A 25,379-nucleotide genomic window follows, 5' to 3' on the forward strand; every position below is an offset into this window, starting at 1 on the left:
GGTTTCATCAGAATGTTACTTAAATTCTTTGCCTCATCATATGTATTTGCTTATTTATTTATTAGTTTATAATATATAATACAAAAATATAAAAGAAAATAGTAGGAAAATAGGGGAAGAAAAACGGAAGGGAGAAGTGTGGGGCACTAAAAAGATTTTACCTTCCAACTCCCTTTGGTACAATAGAATAAGATAGTAACATCAACCCTCAGCTTTTTACTTTTACATAATAATATAAGCTAGCCATTTCTACAACAGAAAACCTATTAATCAGTAAAACCCCAAATCAACGTTTCATTTTTCCCCCATCTCAAACACAAAGTCCAGAAGCAGTTTCCAAGTAGAAACAAAATTGTATTTTTTTCTTTGATCAAAGCAGTCAATTTGGCCATCTCTACTAACTTCATCAACTTTTGCAACCATTCATCCATTGTAGGAATCAAAGTGTCTTTCAATTTTTGTGCGTAAAGTAATCTTGCTGCCGTCAACATTTATAACATCAAAGTTCCAAATTTTTTCCAAGTCTTTTTCCATTAAACGCAGAAGAAAAATTTCTGGTTTCATCTTTATATTCACTTTGAGAATCTTCTCTATTAAGATGTGAATTCTACTCAAATAGCCTCATCATACGTATTAGCAATCAATATTTTTCTAGTCTTTTGCAAGTCTGCCATGAATGGTAAAATATCCCTTCGTGCTTTTCATATTTCCAACAATGACTAGAATTATACATTCTTTATACATCTTAGAATCTAAAAGTTACGTAATATCTCTGGTATCATATACCAGTGGAACATCATTTCATAGACATTTTCTCTTAAATTTTAAAACGCAATGTGAAATTCAGTCTTTTTAAACACACTTTTCTATCGATCCATCTGTATATTATAACCAATATTCTTAACCTGTTTCATCATTTATTCTTTAACTTGTTCTTTTTCTATTTTAAATCTCAAAAGACATTTATACGAATTAGTAATGGTTCCTTTTTTAAAAAAGTCAGTTGTTCATTATACTAATAATATACATGACTAACTATAGATGTGCCTCAACCCTATGTGGGTTGATAGATACATTGCCTTTGTATAGTATGGACAAGAAGTCAAATGGATATAAAAAAACTAAAGGTAGGAGAGCATATGTTGACATTTATTTATTCTGTCTCATTATTCCCCCATTAAAAATTATTTCCATCAAATGAGAGTGGAAGTCAATTTCTTCAGCTTGCTTCGTCTGTCAGTTTCTGCATTGTTTGGTGCTTACGTAGTTTGCAGTAAACATTAAGGTGAATTTATATTCTTTTTCTGAATGATTGATGAGATTTTGCAGAAAGCATATTTTTGTCTATCCCTCAGTGAATGCCTTTCAGGTACTTCAATGTAAAGTGGATAGAACAGCTTGAAACTCACTCTTCTCACTGGGTAACTTCTCAAGGGTTTTTACAGTGGAATTGAAAAGAATTGTTGAGGCTCATATGTGTTCTGTGATCTTCATTAGTTCAAGTAAGGGTACAGTAACCTTTGATAGCTTTCATGGAATCACAACCTTCCTAGGGATTGTCAAAGGTAGATGGTGCTATGATCTATTTATGAGCAAGCCAGGACTTTCCAGGGTTTAAGAATTACTTGCACTTTTTTTTTACAATTGTTTAATTATGTTCAATTTATTCAGAACTTATATCTTGGGTTCCTGTTTTGGGAGGGCCAATAGCTCCTTCGACATTTTAAAAAACATGTGGATACTCAGAGACCATGGCTGCACACGGATGGGCAGATTAGCTGCCATGGTGGGTATTTTAAAAAATTAAATACTAGATTGGTGTGAGGACTCTTGAAGACATTGGGGAATTTTAGGTTTATTCTAGATTTTCTGTCTACTTCTATCACATTATTGCAGAAAACTGCATCACTGAATTCTCTAAGCTACTAGTGGTGCCAAAAACAAGGCAAAAAACATTCTTACTATTAATTTTAATGCTTAGAATTGGTACTTGTTTAACTTGCTTAATTGAATTCAGCCTTTACTGAGTATATGGCAGTCATCTGAGATAACCTCATTTCTAAATTACTATCCCATGTTTTAAGGAAAATCTCTCATCTTTGTTTTCCTTTCTATCTCTCTGTGTTTTTTTTTCCTGTAGGCTGCTTATTTGACAGGAGGCTATGCTCTCAGCAGGAAGTCTGTGTGCAAGGTAAATTAATATAGCACAGGGGGTTTGTGGCTAGAAGACAATCAAAAGTGTTAAAATAGTGTGGGGGGAGGTAACTCCTGTTGCTGGGGAAAGATGTGAGCTGCCTTTCCTGAGCCTATGAATTCACGTTTTGTGCAGGGAGACAGGAAGTCAACAGTAGGTCTGGTCTCCCCCCTCATTGATTGAGACAACTTCTTTCAGTGTTGATGGATGCCTTTGATATTAAATCTGCCCTTGAGATTGCATATTATTATTATTATTATTATTATTATTATTATTATTATTATTATTATTATTATTAGTAATGACCTACAAAGCCCTACATGGCATGGGTCCGGAATACCTTGGGGAGCACCTGCGGCCGGCGTCAACTTCCCTCCGCCCAGTACGCTCCCACAGAGAGGGCCTCCTCAGGGTGCCACCGGTCAAAGAATGTCGACTGGTGGCCCCCAGGGGGAGGGCGTTCTCTGTGGGCACGCCGGATTTATGGAACCATCTTCCGGTCAAGCTCCGGATGGCGCCTGACCTCCGCTCCTTCCGGCGCGATCTCAAAACCTACCTTTTCGAACAAGCTGGCCTGGCCTGATGGGATGGGGTGGGGTTTTATTAATCTGTTTTAACCTATTTTTTAATGTGTTTTAACTTATTCATGGGCATTTTATTTAATCGTTTTTAATTTTTGTATCTTGTTTTTTAATATGTATTGCCCTGTTCACCGCCCTGAGTCCTTCGGGAGAAGGGCGGTATACAAATAAAATTAATAATAATAATAAATATTATTATTATTATTATTGATTTAATCTTCAGTTCGATTCACAGTCTGGGATTGGTAAAAACTTAACAGTTCAAGTCCTAATCAAGGACCTAAGAGCTGTTAAGGTAGCGTCTGAGTATATAGGCAGTTGTTATTATTATTTTACATACATATTTGTATATTACAGCTATATAGAAATATCAGTCTCCCTGGGTAAATAAATGAAGAGGAGTCCAAGAGTACATGCTTAACTGTTGAAAACATAATGATTTTCCTTTTCCTGTTTCACAATGTACTGGGAGCGGGGAATCTGTGCAATCCCCACATTGCTAGGCTACTTATCACAGCATTCTTTTGAGTGACAATTCAATTTGAAGCCCTCCATTGTTAATTATTCACATTGTGCACCTTGACCTAAATGCTTGTCCCTATGAGTGCAAGAGGGCTTACTTCTGGAAAAGTCTGAAGCCTCGGGTCTTCAAAGCTTGAAGAAGTGTATAATTTGTTCAGACCCTTTTGGTTTTTAGTGGATCATCAGAGAAGATCCATATACAACCCACCATGCAAATTATATCTAGTATGCCTGGTATTATTGGGTGCTTCCTTTCTTCTTCTCCCCACTCCACCCCTGCCATTCCTGGTACATGTAGACAACTATCCTGTGAGTTTGTTATCTTTCCAGATGGTTTATTTGGCCAGTGCCAGGAAAGTTCATTGCGAGACCAGCCCTACTTTCAAGTCACTGCATCAGTGCTCCAGCGTTTGCAAGCTATTCTGCGGCATCTTATGGCACAAGGTGAATATCAGCAGTTAGAGGAGAAGAGCTAAGGATAGGATAGGGAAGTGAGCTATCCCTGCAACAGGCAAGATTTTGAGTGCCTCCTTCCATCCTTAATACTAAAGTCAGAAACATTTTTTCTCTGTATCAGATTCATAACACAAGGTCCAGGAGGAATCTTCTGGCACCTTTCCAAAATTACAAATGTTATTAAAAGCATTAACTTTTATGAACTGCAGTTTTCTACAGAGACATATTCAAACTATGCCTCTTACCAATTTTTGGAAATATCTCTTATTTTAAACCTTGCATATGAATGTATGCCACTGATTAAAATGTTTACTCCAAGCTGCTAGAATCTACCCTAGCTAGAGTTCAGCTTTCTTCAGTGATTAGAGTAGGGTTAGACAATTTAGTTTCCCCCAGATGTTTTGAACTTTTAAACTCTTGGCCTGCATGGAGAACTGCAAGAGATAGGAAGTATAATGCAAAACATCTCAAGGTTATTGGACTGCTGGCTCCTGAATCAGAGGATATGTATCGTTTCAGCATTCAAGTCAATATTCCGTTTTTGTAGCCATGTACTAACTTATTTTAACTTTCTATTTTCCATATCAGGTTTATCATGGCAGGATGACTTTACACAGAATGTGATTGCCCAGGAGATGGAACACATCCCTAGGCTTTATCTTCCTTCTTCATGGAATTCTGCAGCTGAGGATAGGTAGGAAGAATAGTTTGAGATGTAGCTGCCGCTATTTCTTAGCAAATATCTATGGTTTAGTTGTAGGTTCTACTCAACAATAAACTCTCTCCCTTACCTTCTTTAGTACAACCACTTGCCTGTTCAGCAGAATGATGCATAGAGTGTAAAGCACAACAATACACAAAGATAGTTTGAAAAACTGCTGCAGTGTATTAATTATCAAGCCAAGAATCAATCCAGATCTTTCCTTCACTAATTTGCCCTTCAGATACCTGGACTTCAAACCCTAGAATTCTCATCAATGGCTATCAGGTCTGGCTGGGGGATTCTGGGAGTTGAAGTCTGCACAGCTGAAGGCAACCAGTTTAGGATAAGCTGCTGTATACCTAATTGGGAGAAGGTTCCACTGAAGTCAGTAGAGTTTACTGTTGAACGAAGGCAGGGTTATACTGGATTGTACTAATAAGACAACCAAGATGTGAATCAAATATCAACTGGAGGTAAGAGAGAGAGAATATAATATTTTTAAAAAATGGAACAAAGAAACAACACACCAAACCACAGTATAGAATGAACTAGGATTATAAAATGGAAGAACCCTCTTTATGCTCTTTCTAGTTATCCAAGAAGTGAATCACCTTATATATTATCAGGCCTTAGTACACATTTTTTCCTTTTTATTTATTTATCAAATTTATATGCTGCTGCAGTCAAAGTCTCTTGTCAGATAATAAGGCATGAAAATACCATGAATGTAGAAGCTGAGACAGATAAACCCTAAATAAAATGCAGTGGTCCTCAACTTACAACCATTCGCTTGGTGACCATTTGAACTTACAGTGGCACTGAAAAAAATTGATTGATGACCGCTTTTCACTGCAGCATCTCTATGGTCATGTGATCAGAATTCAGACACTGGGCCACTAGTATGTATTTATGAAGGTTGCATTGTCCTGGGGTCATGTGATCACATTTTGCAACCATCTGACAAGCAGGAAGCCAGATTGACTTAACAAATGTTTTACTAATCCAACAATTGCAGTGATTAACTTAACAACTGTGGCAAGAAAGGTCATAAAATGGGGCAAAATTCACTTCGTTGCTTAGCAACAGAAATTTTGGGCTCAGTTGTGGTTGTAAATTGGAGACTACCTGTATGTGGCATCAAGCTCTGTCTCCAGACTTTTCCAGAAGACACACAATTCAGAGGTGGGCGGATCTCCCATGGGAAGCCATGCTTTTTTGCTTTTGTTATAAATTGCCAAGATGAGGATTTGATTGAAAGAAAGGGAAGTTTCTATGCTGTTCCCTATTGTGATCCAGTTCCACACCTGCCAGAAAATAATCTTTTTGTCACAGCCGATGTTTGCAGTATGCACTGCTGGTGCCTGGATCACAATCTAATCAGTATTACAGTGAGGGAGATGCAAAGCTTTTCACAGCTCAAATTCCCACACTTGCATCAAAGATGTTTTGTTGGCTACTTAAAAAGCAGAACTAAATTGTGCCCTCTAGCCAGAAGGACTCCTCTGGCCCTATTATAACTATAATCATATGAAAGATACACTGGCAGAGTAGGGCTTTGGGTATGACCGTAAGTTACCATGCAGAAATTGCCCCTTGTTGAACTAGAAATAGGGAACTTTTGATCCCCAGTTTACCTCTAACCACAACAAACTGCTCAGAATCTTCCCAAATGGAGTGACATACAAGCCAGCTAATGGATGGGTAGGTAGGTGGACAGACATTTTACCCTGGAATGTCCCCTTTACAGGTTGCCAGCTCATCACCTAGTTCCCAGGAGACCCTCTTTGTCATCTCAGCCTTCCTCCCCTCAGGGAGCTCACCAGCCTCCTCTGCCCCCAGCACTCCTGCAGAGGTATCTGGAATTGCTTTTGGCCTCTCAGCCTGAGCTAAGTCACAAGAATGCGTTCCTGTCTTCTTATCCTCATTACCAGGTGTGTGTATTTCAATAAAGCTACTGAGCATCAAGGAGAATGGCCTCAGCCTGCTTACTGGCTGTGAAAGAATTGGATTCAATGCACTTGGAGAGCACGGAGTTAGGCAATGTTGCTATAGGACTTGCTTATTTCCCATTGCTTGGAAATCTGTGGCCCTCCAGATGTTATTGGACTATTATTCTCATAATCACAATAATTACATTATCAGGCTGGATGGGGTTGATAAGATTTGGAAATGAACAATATCTAGACAGTCATAGGTTCCCCACCCACTTTTTTTCCTTTTAAAAATAGTTCCATTTAAATAATAGCTCTTTCCCAGAAGAACGCCGGAACAAAAGAGTCAAGTTACTGATTGGACCATTTCATGGTTCTTTATAGCAATACATGTAGCACTTGGACTTATATACTGCTTCACAGTGCTTTACAGCCCTCTCTAAGTGGTTAACAGAGGCAGCATACCACTCCCCCAACAATCTGGGTCCTCATTTTACCGACTTCAGAAGGATGGAAGGCTGAGTCAACCTTGAGCTGGTCAGGATTGAGGGAATCAAACTCCTGGCAATGTGAGCAGAGTTAGCCTATAATACTGCATTTCAATCACTGTGCCACCACGGCTCTTATGATTATCTCATCTTATCTGAGATCCCTCTTTGTAACAAGGAATTGATTATGGGGGCTATAAATGCAAGGCACTCTGTAACTAAGCTATGACACTCCAATAAATCAACTTCAGTTCCTAGGATTCTCAAGGTAAACTGAGAAAGATTGTTGTCTGAGAAAGGACCAGTGTCAGGTCCGTTCCCTATTTGCATCTAACTAGGGCTGACAAGGAAGGCAGGAGAAGTGTGACAGCCTGGGCCACCCTGCAGCTGTAGGGGCTGCCCAGGGAAGCCTCTCCTGTTTTAACAGGCAGCCTCTGTGATCTCATAGATCATCTGTCTCAGTACCAGATTTTGACAGATGGCTAAAGTCTAGCTATCTGTCTTAATTCATTTACCCATCACAGCAGCGTTGAAAAAGGGGAGGGGAGCAAAACCAGAGCGTTTCTCAGATGGCTTTGCTTAACAATATCCTGAAAAGCTAAATCAGTATACCACCATCTCTAGAAGAAAAAGAGAGTGGAGACTTTAGCGGAAGAATAGAGCAGCAGCGTTGTGCCAATATGGTGTGTTGGTGACTTCAGATTCAGCGAAGAAAACTTTAATTTGGCAGCATAGCTCCTGCTACCTCCAAGAAAATCTGGGGAAGCTTCATATCAGAAACCCAGAGAGCCCTTGCAAATGAAACAATGAGCTAGATTGTCTAGTATTGTGACTCAGTGTAAGGCAACTGGTTTCATTTGTTTCTAAATCGCCTTTCTGTGTACTTCTACTTCAGTTCAGCTATCCAGATGGCACCTTCCAGGGCAGTTCTGGTGGTCACAACCCAAAGTCTCCCATTTTCTTAGACCAAGCTGCTCCTTCCAAGGTCTTCATGAGTGCCAGCACTGCTCCTTTCTATAGGGAACAGCAGGGGCTGGATGGAAGCCAACTTTTCCAAGACCTGGGGGCACTTTACTTAACCCAGGAACAGACAGGTAAATCCAGAAACAGGGCTGAGAACAAGCAAGATTCCAAGATAGATTATCCTCTTCAGGACAATGGTAACAACCTTGAAAACAGAGCAGAGTCTCAAGCACACTCAACCGAGCCAGGTGAGACTTTTCTTATTTTTCAGTGGCCCTCTAAGAATCATTTAGCTTATTCATCTTGGTTTGAAAGCCTGGATGATGACTCGGCTGCAGAAGCAACACCATCCCCTCCTTTCTGTCCACAGACAGACTCGTACAGAGACTTACAGCAATATTTGCCAACTATGGGATTAAACCACAGGACATGATTCAGTTCCTTCAGAGTCCCAATAAACATGGTGAGTGGAGGAATGAAGACTTGGAACAGAAGAGGCAGCAGGAGGGATGGTTATAGCTGGAGGAGAGCGATTGAAGGAAAGCTTGTGTCTGGGTGTAAAATAGGAACTCTGTGGACTGAATCTGAAGAGAGGAGATTCCGTGCTGTCCCTGTGCTAGCTCATGCAATCCAGGCTTAAATGTGTGCTGGCTTCACCCCAGGATCTGTTTTTCCTCTGTTGGTATTTTAGCTCTGGAGCCTATGACATGGCAATCAGAGAACATGCTTGATCCTCCGCAGAATGTCTTCCCTTAAGTGCAAGGGTAGGAAACTAGTAACTCTCTAATGGTGGACTGTGACTGCCATGACCATTGGCCAGGCTGGCTGGGGCTGATGGGACTTTGACAACATGAAGAAAGTTATAGATTGTTAACTTCTACTTCACTACTTTGAAAATCAACACATTAAACTTTAAGGTTTTTCTCCCCCTCATCTTAGAAAATAAGCACTTTCCTTCTCTTAATTCTTTCCTTAGCTGGTAGGCTTGAACAAGAGGCTCTGGAGTCCACGCGGGTAAGTTCACCAGTTTCTTGATATATATGGAAACCTTTGGGTTTCTACAATGTCTCGTCCCAAAACATTGAAATGTGCTTACCTCTTACTCATTGGAAGATACACTGTACTTGAACCAACCTCTGGATATGAGAAGTAGATTCCACTAAGCTGCACTTGGTGGTTGTTTTTTTCTCCTGCCATAGCACACAACTGGGCTACTTGCATGTACGTGAGGCAGAGTCATTTTTGTTTTTGTGAGTTGGGGGAGGAGTTGTTAGTCTCCAAAGGCCACAGGAAACATGGAGGGTGATGGAAGTTGTTTCTGAACATAGCCAGAGTGGGGGGGGGGGGCTTGCACAGTTTAGTAGGGGGGGGTGGAGCGAGTTCAAAGAGCTCACTTCATATTTTTGATCTAAATCCCCGATTCATTCTCTCCCCCTGAAATAAGACCAAACAATTTGGCCCTGTCCACTTGGGGCAGGGACTTTGGAGATTTTCTGGGGCCACGTTTAGACTATAATTTGCCCGTACCATCAGAGAACAACCATCCCCAGCCAATTCTTACATAGGTGGCTCCTGCGAAGAGGAAGAAAAGAGATCATTACACATTCAAACTTTAGGATGGAACCAGCAGCCTGAGGCAGAATTTGAGAAGGGAATTTACAAGGCTGCCTATAGTAATAAGCAGGAGTTATCAAGATAGCTGTGGGTTGTTGGTTGAAGTGTTGAGCACTGATGGGTGACCTTTCCATCTTTATTCAGGTGACAGAAGCAGAAATGCAACACAGGGAGGAGCCGGAGCCAGTCCCTTCTCAAGAAGACTCTGTCAGTGTCATTCCCACAGAGGGGCAAATTCAAGCACACAGGGAGACTCTTGGCTCAGCTGGGGCCCCCATGTCAATGACAACATCTCCCCCAGACTCACAGAGGCCCTTAAGCCCCAGGGAAGGTGATACCAGCAGTCCTGAGGAGCAGGGGGTGATGGTGAAGAAGAGTCGCGTGGCAGTAGGTGTGCTCAATAAGGATGGGGAGCAGCCAGAGACACCATTGGCGGCAGAGGAATATGGCTACGTTGTCACTGACCAGAAGTGAGAGAAAGGAAGTGTCTGGGGAAATGAGGGAGGGGCAAAATAAATGGGTGGATCCAGAGAGCCAAGTTGTATCGATGGTCCTTAACTTATGACCTATCACTTAGCGACCATTCAAAATTACAAAAGATTCCCCAGGTCTGAAATTCCAATGATTGTATCCCCCTCCCCCCTCCCATGATCACATGTCTGTATTTTGGGCTCTTGGCATCTGGCCTGCATTCACAGCTGTTTGCAGCATCCTGCAGTCATGACCATATTTTATTGCACTTTTTGCTGCAAACCTAGCATTTACTTGTGGTTTTTCAGAACAATTGTTGCAAAACAGGTCGTAAAATCAGACTGGTGAAGTGAATGACCCGCTTTACAACTCCATTATGGCCATAAGTCAAGGACTACCTGTATGGCTTGGTTTTGGATCAGACAAGTGCATCTTACATCACCCCAAAGCCATGCTAGGCTAGGCTATGCCAGGCTGGCTGCTTGTGCAGGCTGTCTGGGGCTAATTAAAAATGAATTTATCTGGAGTGAACAAGGTTGGGGCAACCTGAGCCATACATTGACAAGTTCCAGCAGATAATAGGGTGATACTTATAATAATTACCCTCATTTGCATCCACGCAGTGGTTGGATACATGCATGTCCAGCCATACTATGGTTGATTTATTTTTCACTTGGTGTGACATGGAAAAGAGAATCAATGAATAAATTATGGTTTGTTATAAAGCAGTCTGCTGCAATAGCAAAGTCAGGGTGCATATTGGGTTATTAATTGCAATTGTGGATTAATATAACCTATAACTTGGGAGCACGGGATTTGTTGGATTTTCTGGCTTGTTCTTGGCTGGCATTTTAGTTCCACTCAAACCTTTACCCAATTCAAAAAGATATCCAAAGAAGACTGATTGAAAAAGAAGAGACAGCAAATGTAGGATGAGCATGTCTTGATTAATTAAAATTACTAAAAAAAACTTACTCTGATCATTTGTAGCTTGTCCAGCAAATCATGGTTAAAATCAAGTATGGTTCAGTGTGATAACTGCAGTTATTGTGATGCTGAATACATATAATTAACATAGGTGGGACAATTCAAGCAAATTAGAGGAGTGGTATAAGGTGGAATAAGGGGAGGGCGGGTGTGTTGGAAGTCAAGATGTCAGCCCCAGTAGATAGGACAGACTACAAAATCAAATCCATACGATGGATGTCTACTTTGACTGAGATGGGCTATGATAACAGACCCTTGCAAATCTGATTGTATTGTACCTTCTCCCCTTCAGTAAATTAGGGAGGTCTTTGTCTGAGTCACTTCCAAATGTTGTCTCATTTTTCTGGACTTAAAAATAGTGTTTCTGCTCCCTTTGTCTCAGTAACAATTCCTGAAAGATTATCTTCTTTACTCTCTACACACTGGGACATCCTGTGATAAAACTGAAGGTTGTAGAGGTTAATGAGTGACCCTATTATGTTTGATTCACTTATCACAAACTATACAGATTTTTCTTTTTTTTATTGTGGTATTTGGATAAATCAGATATGAACCCCAACAAATGGCTGATATGGTTGAGGTACTTTTACCAGCAGAAGATCTATGACTATGTCAGGTATGTGCCAGGTGATGATTAATATCCAAGATGGAACACCCACAGCAAGGATTCCCAACCACGGTAACTTTAAGATGTGTGGACTTTACTTCCTGCATTCTCAGCTGATATCCAGCTGGGGAATTTTGGGAGCTGAAGTTCACACATCTTAAAATTAATTACCTAAAGGTATTATTTATCTGCTGTTTATTAACCCACTCCTCTACATGCTTTTCCATTAAGTCTTGACATACTGCATTTTTACCACCTGCAGGCCATTAAGCCTGGCTGATGGCATTCATCTCCTTGAGACCCTGGCTGAACGTGTTCACTTATCTACTGCCAGCTTCATCAATATTAGGTAAGTGATATAGCTTAGTTGAGGTCTAGAGGTCCAGGAGAATCTGAAGTGTGCTGTTATTTGCAGTGGTTCTGGAAAGGGAGGAATCTAAGGAGAAACAATCAAAGGAAGTACCACTGACATAGTTAGCCAGAGTGTGATGCAGTTCTCATAATGAACAGTTTACAAGGACTTCCTTGTACTCTTGAGGTAACTTTCCCCAATTTAATGCTGTTCAATACATTAGGACTGTAACTTTCAGAATCTGTAGCCAATTGGCTATCCCAACATACTTGTAGGGCGCCATATTGCTTTGGAATGAATTATATCTCCTATCCTATATCTCCTATCCTATTGAGTTCTCATTATTGGGTGGCTAACACAAAGTCTTTTCTTTGTTACATCTCAACAGGACTCCTTATTTTCTTAAATGATGAACCCTTGTGCATATGAGCAGGGACCTTTTTTTTAGCAACTATGTATTTGCTCTGGATTTTGAACTACCATACTTTGGGCTTTAAAGCACAACTTGAGGTCTTTCATATTTAGTAAAAACTGTAAACCTCTGAGTTTTATTTATTTATCTAAGAAAATGTTTATGGCCTCCCAATTCACTCTTGGTGACTCCAGGCAGCTTATTAGGATAAAACCCAAAGCAAAAATAATACAGAAGCTCCCCAATAACAACACCCCCCCATCCCCCTGGCAACAGCAATCATATGAACCACTTGGTGGGCTCCATGTCATTCTGGGGTCCCATGGTTCATTAGCAGAACCATGAGTGAAGAGAAAACTAAGATAACCTTACGTAAAGGGCATTGTAAAGAATTGTGATGGGTAGCTATAACAGAGACATCCTACAGGAATGGTCAACGAAAGCACACTTGTTGACTGAATGATGTGGTTAGTGAAAGCAGAATCCTAAATTCAAATCTCTCCTTATGTAGTGTGTTGGGTCCAGCTCTCACATTCCGCATCCGTCAAAACCACCAAAATTTGTCTCTGAATGATGTCGCCAATAGGGCAGGTAAGTTGAGAGCAAATCAGTAGTCCCAATTATACCAATTCTGTGTCCTAGCCTTAACAGGACACTAAAATATCCAGTTTAATAAGTGCAGAATACTTTCTATGCTAACGTAGGTATTGGCATACTTTTTTGGAACTTGGAGCCATACCATTATTATTTCTATTACTTTTATTGTCCGTGTTACTGTAAACATCATTTTAGAATGTTCTCTCCTTCAAGGAAGGTATATTCAGCCTATCAGAAGATTTGCTTGGCTCTTTTACTTTATTTTGCTTGTTACGGTGATCGTTTTCCCCCCTTTTTTTCAGTAAAAATCAATTTGGTTTGGAAAGATGATTTTGGGGTCCATTGTTGGGGGCAATTAAGCTGACTTTGTAATAATGCCGCTTGGGGGGTGTGTGAAAGCCCTAATAAGCAGGCATATACATAGAATGAAGGCTACTGCTAAGCTTGTAAGCCGCCCTGAGTCTTCGGAGAAGGGCAGGATATAAATGGAATAAAAATAAAAATAAAAATAAAAAAATAAAAGAGGGAGCAAAGGACTTCTCTCTATCATAGTATTATCCTTTCTACTCGTGTAATAACCCCACCATGCCAAACAGAGACAGACCAACCCTGAAGTAATGCTCCCCTAGCTTCCATTCACTCAGTTCCTCCCAGTTTCTGTTCTTCACTCATTTGCTGCTTTGCATGTGCCCAAGTTCAGTCCTCTAGTGTGGCTTGTTCATTTCTATCTTTCCTCTAGCCCTGGTGAAGTCAGAGCTGGAATTGGAGGTTGGAGTAAAGATCCTACAGATGGGTGTAGGACAGGTAAGACTTGCCTATGCTTGACCTCGTGGCATTTTAAAGCTTGGGCAGTGTTTGGCCAAGAGAGAGTTCTGAGAATTCTGACTCATAAGCCAAGGCCTCAAATTGCCCGTTTGGAAATTTTGCTTTTGCGCTAAAGAAGACTCGGGAGCAGGAGAAGAGATGGATCTAAAAAATTTAACCAGCTCTTAGAAGAAGAAAGGCATTGGCTGCAAAATATGGAAAGAATAGAATGAACATTCAGCAAAGGTTCCAGGTTTTAGTAAAGGGGTGGGACAAAGCCTGAGGAGATGTCAGAAGACAGCAATGGGCAATAGCAATTTTGATAAGGCTCCATAATGCCAGGATGATGGAATGGCAATTAATAGCAAAGCATGTAGTTTAAACCAGTGATGGCGGTGACTGTTCAAATATGGTGGAACTACTGCTGCCTCTCCCATTTTGCCATTGGCCATGCTGTGGCAGAGGCTGCTGGGAAATAGATTCCAGTGACACTTGAAAAGCTACCATCTCCCATCTTGGGCTAGACTCTGTGCTCCATCTGCCTTTGGTGCAGGTGGTTCTTTATCCTAAGCTCACCTGTTCTGTGCCTGTCTTTCCACAGCGTAACGAGGCTGCAACATACCCCCATCCTGCCCATTTCGGCAATACCTTCCACTCGGTGCTGCTCACCTTTGTGTTACTGGCCTGTGTGGCCGGCATTGTCATTGCTGCTGCTGTGGTCTTTTGTCTGCGCCAGCATGCCAAGCAGCGGGAGAAAGAGCGGTTGGCAGGGCTGGGGCCAGAGGGAGCGACTGACAGCACCTATGAATACCAGGTACCAGTGGGATTGATGGCAGGGAGGAACTTTGACATCACTGAGTCTGTCAAGATCACTCTACATGTAGCGCCATGGTTTATCAGAAAATCATAGGCTGGGATGCCCGGCATTCTCCATTTAGTTACTGAAGCCATTTTTGGAGTTCCTCAAAATTGACTGAGATTGCACAAGAGCCCCAAACAAGCCCTAACTAGCCTAGCATGTTATGCAGCGATATCCATTAAGGCTTTAACTGGTGTGATTAAGAGTGTTGGGTAAACACGTTCCTAAAACTGGCCTCTCATTCAGTGCCAGAATACAAGTGCAAGGACAGATGGCCGCTAGGCATGGCTCCTAGCTCCTTGGGAGGATTCGACTGAGGTGAACTCAGTTATGCCTTTATTTTCCCACTGCTTTTGCATCTCTGAGTGGAAGAATTAAGGATCTTTGGATGATTGGAATGCTTTTTGCCTCTGTCCAACTCTCTGCTTTTCCTATCTTTTGTCTGGTCTCAGTGACCAGTGTGCATGGGTGTTGTAGCTGGGTCATCTTTCTACAGGAGCTCTGCCGACAGCACATGGCTGCCAAGTCGCTCTTTGGCCGTGCAGAAACCCCTCCGCCCCCTGCTCCTGCCGAAAACTCTCGTGTCAGCAGTGTCTCATCACAGTTCAGCGATGCACCCCAGGCCAGTCCCAGCTCCCACAGCAGCACGCCGTCTTGGTGTGAAGAGCCTGTGCAGTCCAACATGGATATCTCCACTGGACACATGATTCTGGTGAGGAACACCCACACCCTACACATTTGTGTTGTTGGGACAGCTTGACGGAGGTTTGCAAGCTTGCCAGATGGAGCTTTACAGAAGACATAGATGCTTGGTGTCATTTTTGAAGTGAAACACCAACCTAAGTGGCCCCACTTAGTCAACCGGGGCCGATCCCAAAAGCTAAGCAAGATTGGATCTGAGGATAGATTTGATTGGAGACCAAGAGGAAATTCCAGATTGAGAAGACAATGGCCAGTGCAAAGTAGTTCCATACTGCTCCCTGATGATTGCATGGTGGTATACACGAGATCATCAGGAATTAAGTATGACTTTTAGGAGGCTGTACTTTTTTCCTTTTTTAATGAAATTAAAACGTAAGTAAACTCATAGTAAACTCAACATGGCAGGCTGGGGAATTCTGGGAGTTGAAGCCCACACTTCTTAAAGATGCTGAGGTTAAGAAACAGTGCCCTAGATTTTGACAGCACTATGACAGTCATTAGATGTAGTGAGATTGTCGATTCTGGGAATTCAGTCCCCAAACTTCTTGAAGGTATCAAGTCAGAGAACGCTTTCAATAGATTTCAGTAATCTCTTTGGGGGGGCGGGGAGGGAGATGGAGAGGTATATGTTTAAGTCCAGGATATGACAACTGTTCTGTTGCCACCACAGGCATATATGGAGGACCATCTACGTAATCGTGATAGGTTGGCTAAAGAGTGGCAAGCACTGTGTGCATACCAAGCAGAACCAAACACTTGTGATGCTGCCCAGCGTGAAGCCAATGTCAAGAAGAACCGCAATCCAGATTATGTGCCCTGTGAGTCCATACAAGCACTGCCTATGGGCACTAGAGAACGTGATTGTCCCATTTTATTCCTGTTCCTTGCTGCCTTAGCAGAAGGTTTGGAGTGTGGCCAGAGCATGTTTCTACGGTGATGGCTACAGGCCCATACTTAACTGGGAACCAGGGAGGGGAGTGCAGCAAGACTGCGGTATATGGGACAACAGTACAAAATGGGCAGTACACAAAGTGAGTAGAGCCACACCAAAGGGCAGATAGAGCCATGTTTTCTTATTTTCTCTGACTTGGGGTGGATTGTTTTTTTCCTTAAATACATTCAACCTATTTAAAGGATAATGCTCTTTTCACAAGCTTCCAATCTGCAAATAGAGGGAAGCTGGAGTCACATTACTGCTTTTTTTTTTAGCAATCACAACCCTGAAATTCAAACTCATTTTGGAAAGAATTTGTAGTCACATGCAATTCTGGGGCTGTGAATTCCTTAACACTGGTCTAGAGATTCATCTCTGGGACCAACAATTCAGCGTTGGGGAGATGATGCTGCAGCTTCACAAGAATTCCAGCCTCCTGCTACTCCGGCATCTCTAGACTAGACCATCGGCTCCTTGTTTTTTCTGTTGTTCCTAGATGATCACGCACGCATCAAGTTGAAAGTGGAAAGCAACCCATCGCGGAGTGACTTCATTAATGCCAGCCCCATTGTGAGTGACAGACACCCACGTTCCTCTCCTTGCTATTACACTCCGTATCCCACCAAATGCTGCCTCACTGGCTCATTTTTTAAAGAGGCTGCCTCTGCCACTTTTCCTGCCAAGTCTAGTAGCAGCCATTGCTCAGCTAGAAAGGACACCCCCAAAGCCCCCTCAGCCCTGCCACTTTGGATTAAACATGCCACACTCATCATTTTTTTTTGAAGGTGTAATGCCATCTGTTCTTTTCAGAGTTCTTCAGCCAACAGTTCTACCTTCTGTTCCCAGGACGTATTTGTCAGCGGTGCCTCACAATTGTCTCTCACCTGCCTTTTAGAAGCAGATAGACTTCCTCACTTCCTGGTGTGAAGTCTTGCGGGTCCCAATTGGACAACTGATCCATTAAACTAGTCTCTCCTTTTTTCAGTCTGTCTGCATATTTTCTCACCTTAGAGAGATATTCTGTGTCTTTCTTCCTACCTTCCATCAAGGATATAATATTTAAACGGTGTCTCTCCACAGTGTTCTGTGTTCTGTTAAGGGTAATAGGTGGGTGCCTCAGGACAGCATTTATTTCTCTGGCTCAGATGTTTTCCTCTCTTTCCCCTTCTCTTCTCCAACCTGGCCACGATTATTTATTCTTCAGTCTAATTCATCCAAGTTCATCTTGATCACCTAGTTTGCTGCTTGTGGATAATTTAACCATAGGCAATACCATTTCATAGCAATACCTTGCACTTCTAATAACACACAGTCAAGTTTGGTTGCTTTATCCAGAATTAACTTGATAAGCAAAGTCAAATAACTGTATTCAGGTGTTGTGCCTCAACTTCCATAGGTCTCAAGAGATTATTGGGTGTGTGCCCAAACATCTGGAGGGTGGTAGTAGATCTTTAATGTAGATTCATCTACAGCTCATTCTCTTGAGCTCACTTTATCAAGTCTAATTCTCTTCTGTCCCTTCATTTTTAGAATTCCCAGCTAGCATAGAAGAACTAGGAACTGTAGTCCATACTCCGTCAGAGAGCATTAGGGTGAGGAAAGTTATTTTACTTCATACTCTGTTTCTTTGCAGATTGACCATGATCCACGGATGCCAGCATACATTGCAACACAAGGTCCATTATCCCACACCATTGCTGATTTTTGGCAGGTAAGACAGCCATGGAGATGTTTATTCTAAAGGGATAACTTTCTTGTGCTGCCTGATAGAGCATTTGGACTGATAGTCCCAAAGATACTTTTTTCAAAAGGTAACTGGACTTCATTTTTCCTTGAAGACGTTTCGCTTCTCATCCAAGAAGATTCCTCAGTTCTGAACTCCAAAACTGAAGAAGCTTCTTGGATGAGAAGCAAAACGTCTTCAGGGAAAAACAAAATCCAGTTGCCTTTTGAAAAAAAGCACTTTCAGGACAACCATGACCTGGATGACTCAGAATCTCCATAGACATTTGGACTGATATTTCTCTGGCACAGGGGGTTCTGTTATTCCTGGCATTATATTCAAAGCCTTTAGAAGAGAGGCGGACAGACGATAAAGAGCATGGAGTCCATCTTCCCATTCTGAAACAAAGGCAGGTTTCTGCTCCATATCAACAAAATGAAATACTATGGCTAGATCATCTCCAGTGGCAAGCTCCTGGAGGCATGAATGTATGAATGTACAGTTTTATTTGAATTATGTTATGAATCGAATTGAATTGAATTGATTAAATTTATATGCCGCCCTTCTCCCTAAGGACTCAGGGCGGCTCACAACAATAAAAAGTTAAAAACATAAAATACAAAATTTAAAAAAGAATTAAACAATGAAGTAAATACATAACAATAGACCCAATAAAACCAAATTTAAAACTACAGTCAGTCCAGGCCTGACTGTTGGAACATCCATGTCTTCAGGTCACGGCAGAAGGACCGAAGGTCAGGGGCCATCCTCAGCTCCGGGAGCAGTTCATTCCAGAGGGTCGGTGCGCCCACAGAGAAGGCTCTCCCCCTGGGGGTCACCAGCAGGCATTGCTTAGCTGACGGCACCCTGAGGAGGCCGACTCTGTGGGAGCGAACCAGGCGATGGGAGGTTGATAATGGCAGCAGGTGGTCTCGCAAGTACCCCGGGCCTAAGCTATGTAGAGAACGAGTAAGAAGTAAGGCATCAGAAAGATAAGATTGTCACACTTGATTCTGAGAAGCTGCTGGGTTCCTCTCTTCCCATTTAGCATTTATTAGACATACTCAATACGTTTCCAAGCTGGACTTCCGGTGGCGATGCGACGCCGAAGACAGTCGTTTTCGGGCTGCCCACTCCGCAGCTGTGTTTTTCCATCGTAAACAGCGCCGATCAGCTGTTTAGATGGATTTGAAGCCCCCTCCTCGGGAGAAGAGGAGGGGGTGAGGCCCCAGGTAGGGGTTGAACTCTCCGGGGCCACCTGAGCTGAGAGTTTGGGCGGCTGAAGGATTGAGCCCCCCCGAAGCCTGGGTTGCTCCGAGCTGCGCAGCGCCCCTGCTCCGGGATTTATGGAGCAGAGCCAGGCGTTAGCAACCACCCCTGCCAAAAGGAAATACTTTTGATTATCAAGATGCAGGCAGAGCGGTACAGGAGGTCAAGGTGATGTGGACTCTTATCTTTACTCTCTAGCTCAATGGATTTTATAGCTTTAAAGTGAAAGTGCGCAATAAGTGAAAGTGGGGGAAGATGGCGGCTAAAACTTCTAAAGCTCTTCGTAGTGCGGGGTCTTCCCTGGTGCAACAGACCTCATTGCAAGCTTTGCTTCCTCCTGCACCTCCTCCGGCATTGACGCTTAAGGATTTACAAGATGCTCTTGGAAAGCATTCACAATTGATGTCTGACATGATGGATGAAAAGTTGAAAAAGCTGGAGGAGAAAATGGAGGAGAAAATGGAGAAATTGGAGAAGAAGATGGAAGAGAAGTTTAGAGCAATGAGGGTGGACATGTTGTCTATGATTGAATCTGTAGCTGAATGTGTGCAACAGCTGGATGTAAAAGTGAAGGATCTCAGTCAAAAGAACTCTATATTAGAAGCAAAGGTATTAGAAAATGAAAATATAAGGGATAAAATGGACGGAGAATTGAGCCTTGTTCAGTATCATCAGATGCAGTATGCTATTAGAATCAGGGGTTTAAAGGAGAATTGTAAAGAAGATTTAAAGCAGCTGATTTCTGAGGCTCTGGAAGGGGTATTGGGCCAGCCAGCATCTGAAATTGAGGGAAATATGGACAAAATTTTTCGTGTAAATTCATGGATTGCAAGACAGAGGAAGTTACCCAGAGATGTGGTGGTCTATTTTACAAAGAGAGTAATTAGAGATGAAGTCATTCAAGCTGCTTATGATACTAAATTGGTAGTGGCTGAGCAAGAAGTCTTGGTTTTAAAAGAGAATCCTCCGAAGATTTTAAGGAGAAGGAAAGATTTTGCATTTCTAGTACAGGAACTTAAGAAATGTGATATTAAGTTTAGATGGGAGATTCCAGTTGGACTGGTGGTGACGCACGAAGGTAAAAGACATCGTCTGGTTACTGTGGCCCAGGCACGTGATTTTTATAGCAATGTGTTAAAAGCAACCCCCCTATCATTTTTGGAAGCTGTAAAGGGATACGGCGAGGGAAAGCTTCAAGATGTTGCAGATAGACAGATAGAGGACAATGGTGTTGGAGGGGATCAAGATACAGTCTCATCGGTTGTTGCAGGAGGCCAGAGGATGACGCGTGCCGCCCTAAGAAGAGCGAGACGAGAGCAAGAGCAAGACCAGCAGAAAGTTATGAAATCTCCAAAGTGTACTTACAGTGAAGCTGTGGGAGGGGCGCGGTCCAAAGAAGTTTTGGGGGTCATGACAGACGTGCTCCAAAAGCTTTGGAGCGTCAAGATTGGTGATTAAATTTTTAAATTAGAATGTCAATGGATTAAATTTATCATAGAGGAGAAAGAAAGTTTTTTTTAAATATTTAACACAATTTAAGATTGATGTTATTTGCTTGTTAGAAAAGTATATTAGGGTTATGGACTAAAAGTATGTGTTGAACTAAGAATGGGTATGCAAGCTCCTAATTAACAACAAGTTGTCTTACAGACTGCTTAAACCTTTTTTTTTACTCTTTTTATTTGAACTCAAGGATGATTTGGAACTGCGAGACATTTGGCGTGATACATGCAAGAACTATTTTTGATCATAGTTTAGTTTGGTTGGAGATTATTAAGGTTAATAGAGATAGGCGCTTTTGGCGCGTAACTGAGAATTTGTTTAGAAATTAGAGAAAGGTTGGAGAATGTAAATAGTAGGTGAAAGTTTTTTTCTTTTTTTTTTTAAATTAATATGAATAAGGACTGGGATTAAGAAAATCTATTCTGAGTAAAGCTCTTTTTCTGTTTTCCTCTTTTTCTTTTTTACTTTATTTGTAATATTAATATTGTTTGTATTCATTTTATATGAGCTAGAGGGAGATAGAATTAATAGTTTATTGTTGATAACATAGGGGTGCTTATGTTTGTTTTTTGATTTTATACCCTGTATTTAGCTCTGGGAAGTCGGGGGGGGGAGGAGGGAATGGGGGAGAGGGATAGGGAGGGTTAGATAGGGGTGGGGGAGGGGGGGATTAAAGTCAAAATGTATTGTAAAACTTTTTAAATAAAAAAAAATACGTTTCCAAGCTGACTTTGCAGCCCAAGGAAATTTAAATCTCTGTGTTTGCTTTGTTTTAATTGGAGGCAGAGGCATTCCACGGACTACACTCTCTTCCCATGTGCCTCTTTTTCATAGGGGGGGGATGGCATTTGCACTTCTTTCAATGTGGAGAAGTTGGAATGTACAGTATTATAATTGCTCAATCTCCTGCCTATTCTGTCTATGTAGATGGTATGGGAGAATGGTTGCACAGTCATTGTCATGCTCACCCCCCTCGTGGAGGATGGCGTCAAGCAATGTGACCGCTATTGGCCCGATGAGGGATCCTCACTTTACCACATCTATGAGGTAAGGCTGCCCAATTATGTCTTTGCAATGCTCAGCAAAGAGTGGCAAGAGTTCCTCCTCTTTCACGGTGGGGAAGTCACTGAGAATGGGGTCATATCTGAGGTAGCAATGATGTCCTTTCCGATGCATCTCCCAGCAGTGTGAGAGCATTCTGCAGTTGGGCTAAACACAGCTGGGTGTGCAAGTTGATCTCCTGTGGAAGATTAATGAAATCCCCTCTATTCTTATGAATACATCATTTTCAGGCAGTCCACAAAAAAATCATGGGAATATTCTTTCTCTTTCTCCCTGGGCCCCACAGCCATCTATATAAACTATGAAGCTTTCCTAGGCAATATAGCTGGTTGCTTTTTGTTTTTTGTTTTACATTTAGTGTTGGAAGCCAGAAGTGGGATATCTATCAAATTGTGCTACTCATGATATGAAGAAAGCAGGAATATGTTTAGATTATTTGACATTACATGATTATTGAATCCCAGTGGCTGGAATTCCCCATTCTGTAGAAGAGGAAGATTGATTCAAAATGTCACACTGAATGGCCCACGCCTCACTGAAAGACAGCATCCTCAAAAGCTGAATCCTGATGACATAGATAAGCCATAGTGAATTCTGATTGCAGGCAGCAAAATTATGGGCACATGTTGCATCTATTTTGCTCTAGCCTTATGAAAAGAAAAGCAGAAAAAGGCATTTTAACTGACCCAATAGATCAGACATGTCAAACTCGCAACGCCATGTGTCGTTGCACGACGTATCAGAACTTTTCCCCCATTGCCGGCAATGGGGTGGGCGTGGTTTCCTCGTGACCCGTCCGGCCCGTGGGCCGGCAGTTTGACACCCCTGCAATAGATGATCAAATATTTAGAGAAGAATGGGAAAACAAGTTGAGGATTTAATAGGTTGTATATAGGTTGTATATAGTGGGACGCGGTGGCTCAGTGGGTTAGGACGCTGAGCTTGTCGATCAGAAGGTCGGCAGTTTGGCGGGTCGAATCCCGAGTGCCGCGTAGCAGAGTGAGCGCCTGTTACTCGTCCCAGCTTCTGCCAACCTAGCAGTTCGAAAGCACGTAAAAATGCAAGTAGAAAAATAGGGACCACTCCGGTGGGAAGGTAACAGCGTTCCGTGCGCCTTTGGCGTCCAGTCATGCCGGCCACATGACCACGGAGACGTCCTTGGACAAGCGCTGGCTCTTCGGCTTTGAAACGGAGATGAGCACCGGCCCCTAGAGTCGGAAACGACTAGCACGCATGTGCGGGGGAACCTTTACCTTTACCTTACCTTTATATAGATGGCAAGACTTATTATGTGAAGGAGACTGCTGGCTGTTCTTCTCTCCCTTTCCAAATCCTAATATCTCCATTCAGGTGAACCTGGTCTCAGAGCACATCTGGTGCGAGGATTTCCTGGTGCGCAGTTTCTACTTGAAGAATGTGCAATCACAGGAGACACGGACTCTGACGCAATTTCACTTCCTGAGCTGGCCAGCAGAGGGCATCCCTACCACCACTAGGCCTCTTCTTGACTTCCGCAGGTAGAAAATATTGTCTTCCTATTGGGAGCTGGAAGGGACATGATTTGTGAGGGTAAGATGGGGATTTGGCCGAGTTTCAGAAGATACTCCAGGCCCCGTCACTGATTTCCTTTTGCGAAACACATCCTGGGAAAGGTCCTAGACAATATTAGGAGTCTTGCTGTAAAATGAAAGAAGAGCTGGTCGCAAAGACAGAATATTCCTGTGTATTGACTCATTGAAAACAAGTAGCCAGGAAGAGAAGCTGAGTCCCTTCTGTTGAGGCAGCCATGCTTCAGTGAGCTTTGGAGAGAGTATGGTGGTATGGAGTTGGGGCTGTCGCTAATATAAGATGAAAGTTTGTTCTCTCCCCACCCACAATATTACCATAGCTTGATGCCGATTTTGCTTCACACCCCTTCTATTGCTTGCTTCCCAGAGGGCTTCCTCAAAGGCTCTTTTAGTAATCTTTCTAGAGCCTTGAAAGAGCTCCCTCCCATCTCTGAGGTCTCATTCAATCACGATTGCAATTGGAAGCATGGGGCGTGATTTCCTTTTAACCATCAGCAGCTGAAATAATAGCCTGATCTTTGCTGTAAAAAAAAAGTCTTACGAGTAGCTGGGCACCAGTGCTGCTGGAAGCCCCTGTAATAGCTAGAACATTTAGGCCCCCTGGGACTATGCATTGCAATTAATTCAGTTCTGCTTAGAAGTGGCAATTGCCGTAGAGCTGAGCAAAATCCGGCTTGGAGCCCTGCAAGATGGATAGATGTATGGCCCCCATGCTGGGGAGAGAGAGGCAGAAGATAAATCTGGTGCTGCTGCTGTTGTTTTTTCCACAGATGAAGAACTTTCGACTGCTCAGTTGTATAGTGTTTACGAGTAGGCGTCACAAAACACCATACTAAACAAAGGCACTACATAACAGACTCAATAACACAATTCAAGGTGGTCTATGTAATGTAGATGCTATACCACCACATTAATATAAAAGGAAAGGAAATCTTCATGTGGGGTGGCATAATTTGAATTTTATTTAGAGGGTTCTGAGGACAGGGAATGGTACGGTAGAGGTAGTAGGTTGCATACCGTTCAGGATCCCTGCAAGATCACAAGAGTAGCAATATTTGTCCCCATTGCTCTAGAAGCCTCTGATTGTGCTACCTTTGAGAAGCATATAAGAAAAAGGAGGCTCAGAAAACATGAACAGGAATCGGAGAACTGGTTTATTCCTTTTTTTTAACCTAGAACAAAATGATGGTGTGATTGGTCTCTCATTAGATTCCTGTTTTCAAAACTATTCTAATCTCTTTTATTCCCTATCTTGTCCTTTCCAGGTACTCTCATAAGCTCCTTCTCTTCTTGGATTCACCTGTTCCTTCCCTCCCCTCTCTGCCAGCAATTGGCTCAATACTTATGCAGGGAGAAGTTGGGATTGGGTGAGACGTAGGCTTGTTCTATCAGGCAGCTGTTAAAAGAACAACTCTGGAACATAATGCCACATCTGTAAATTGCAACAAGTTAGAAATGTGCTGTTCTGTGTGCATGTGACTTTCAAGGCTTGGAAATCAATGGGTAGGTGAGGACCTCATGGCATGGAGGTACAATAGCTTCTTCTGAGCAGTTGAGGAGCCCAGGGCACATAACTTGGCAAATTAAAACCAGAGGATCTTCATTTAACTGCTGTTTATCCCTCTTGGTACCTCTTCCTCTTCAGTCTTGATTTGTAGAACATACACTATTTTTATTTATTTTATTTTAATTCCATTTATATCCCGCCCTTCTCTGAAGACTCAGGGCAGCTTACAAGCTTAGCAGTAGCCTTCATTCTATGTATATGCCTGCTTATTAGGGCTTTCACACACCCCCAAGCGGCATTATTACAAAGTCAGCTTATTGCCCCCAACAATCTGGGTCCTCATTTTACCTACCTCGGAAGGATGGAAGGCTGAGTCAACCTTGAGCCTGGTGGGATGCGAACCTGCACTAATTGCAGGCAGCTGGTGTTACTTAAGGAGGCATTAGCCCACTGCTCCACCAAGGCTCTAGGTCTTTCTGACCGCATTGTACCATGTTTTCTCTCCTTTACCACCTCCTCTCCTTCTCCTCTTCCTCTCTTTCCTCTATTCTTCACAGCTGCCAGTGTCAT

General features: G+C 42.4%; 1 protein-coding gene across 3 annotated transcripts in view; it reads left to right on the plus strand.

Moving 5' to 3' along the window:
* Positions 1 to 25,379, plus strand: part of PTPRN (protein tyrosine phosphatase receptor type N) — a 48,606-nt gene that overhangs the window by 14,940 nt on the left and 8,287 nt on the right. For 2 of the 3 annotated variants that reach the window (XM_081323527.1, XM_081323528.1), the window contains exons 2-19: positions 2,141 to 2,191; positions 3,628 to 3,741; positions 4,342 to 4,447; positions 6,204 to 6,387; positions 7,771 to 8,086; positions 8,209 to 8,301; positions 8,815 to 8,852; positions 9,597 to 9,922; positions 11,780 to 11,866; positions 12,793 to 12,872; positions 13,618 to 13,682; positions 14,284 to 14,496; positions 15,038 to 15,253; positions 15,914 to 16,061; positions 16,674 to 16,747; positions 17,811 to 17,888; positions 21,600 to 21,719; positions 23,085 to 23,251. In XM_081323527.1, coding sequence (XP_081179653.1) covers positions 2,141 to 2,191; positions 3,628 to 3,741; positions 4,342 to 4,447; positions 6,204 to 6,387; positions 7,771 to 8,086; positions 8,209 to 8,301; positions 8,815 to 8,852; positions 9,597 to 9,922; positions 11,780 to 11,866; positions 12,793 to 12,872; positions 13,618 to 13,682; positions 14,284 to 14,496; positions 15,038 to 15,253; positions 15,914 to 16,061; positions 16,674 to 16,747; positions 17,811 to 17,888; positions 21,600 to 21,719; positions 23,085 to 23,251 — 2,476 coding nt within the window. The remainder of the gene's footprint in view (positions 1 to 2,140; positions 2,192 to 3,627; positions 3,742 to 4,341; positions 4,448 to 6,203; positions 6,388 to 7,770; positions 8,087 to 8,208; positions 8,302 to 8,814; positions 8,853 to 9,596; positions 9,923 to 11,779; positions 11,867 to 12,792; positions 12,873 to 13,617; positions 13,683 to 14,283; positions 14,497 to 15,037; positions 15,254 to 15,913; positions 16,062 to 16,673; positions 16,748 to 17,810; positions 17,889 to 21,599; positions 21,720 to 23,084; positions 23,252 to 25,379) is intronic. The other variant, XM_081323529.1, reaches the window with a different exon arrangement.

The sequence above is a fragment of the Vipera berus genome, assembly GCF_964194415.1.
Source record: "Vipera berus genome assembly, chromosome: 1".
Classification (NCBI taxonomy): domain Eukaryota; kingdom Metazoa; phylum Chordata; class Lepidosauria; order Squamata; family Viperidae; genus Vipera; species Vipera berus.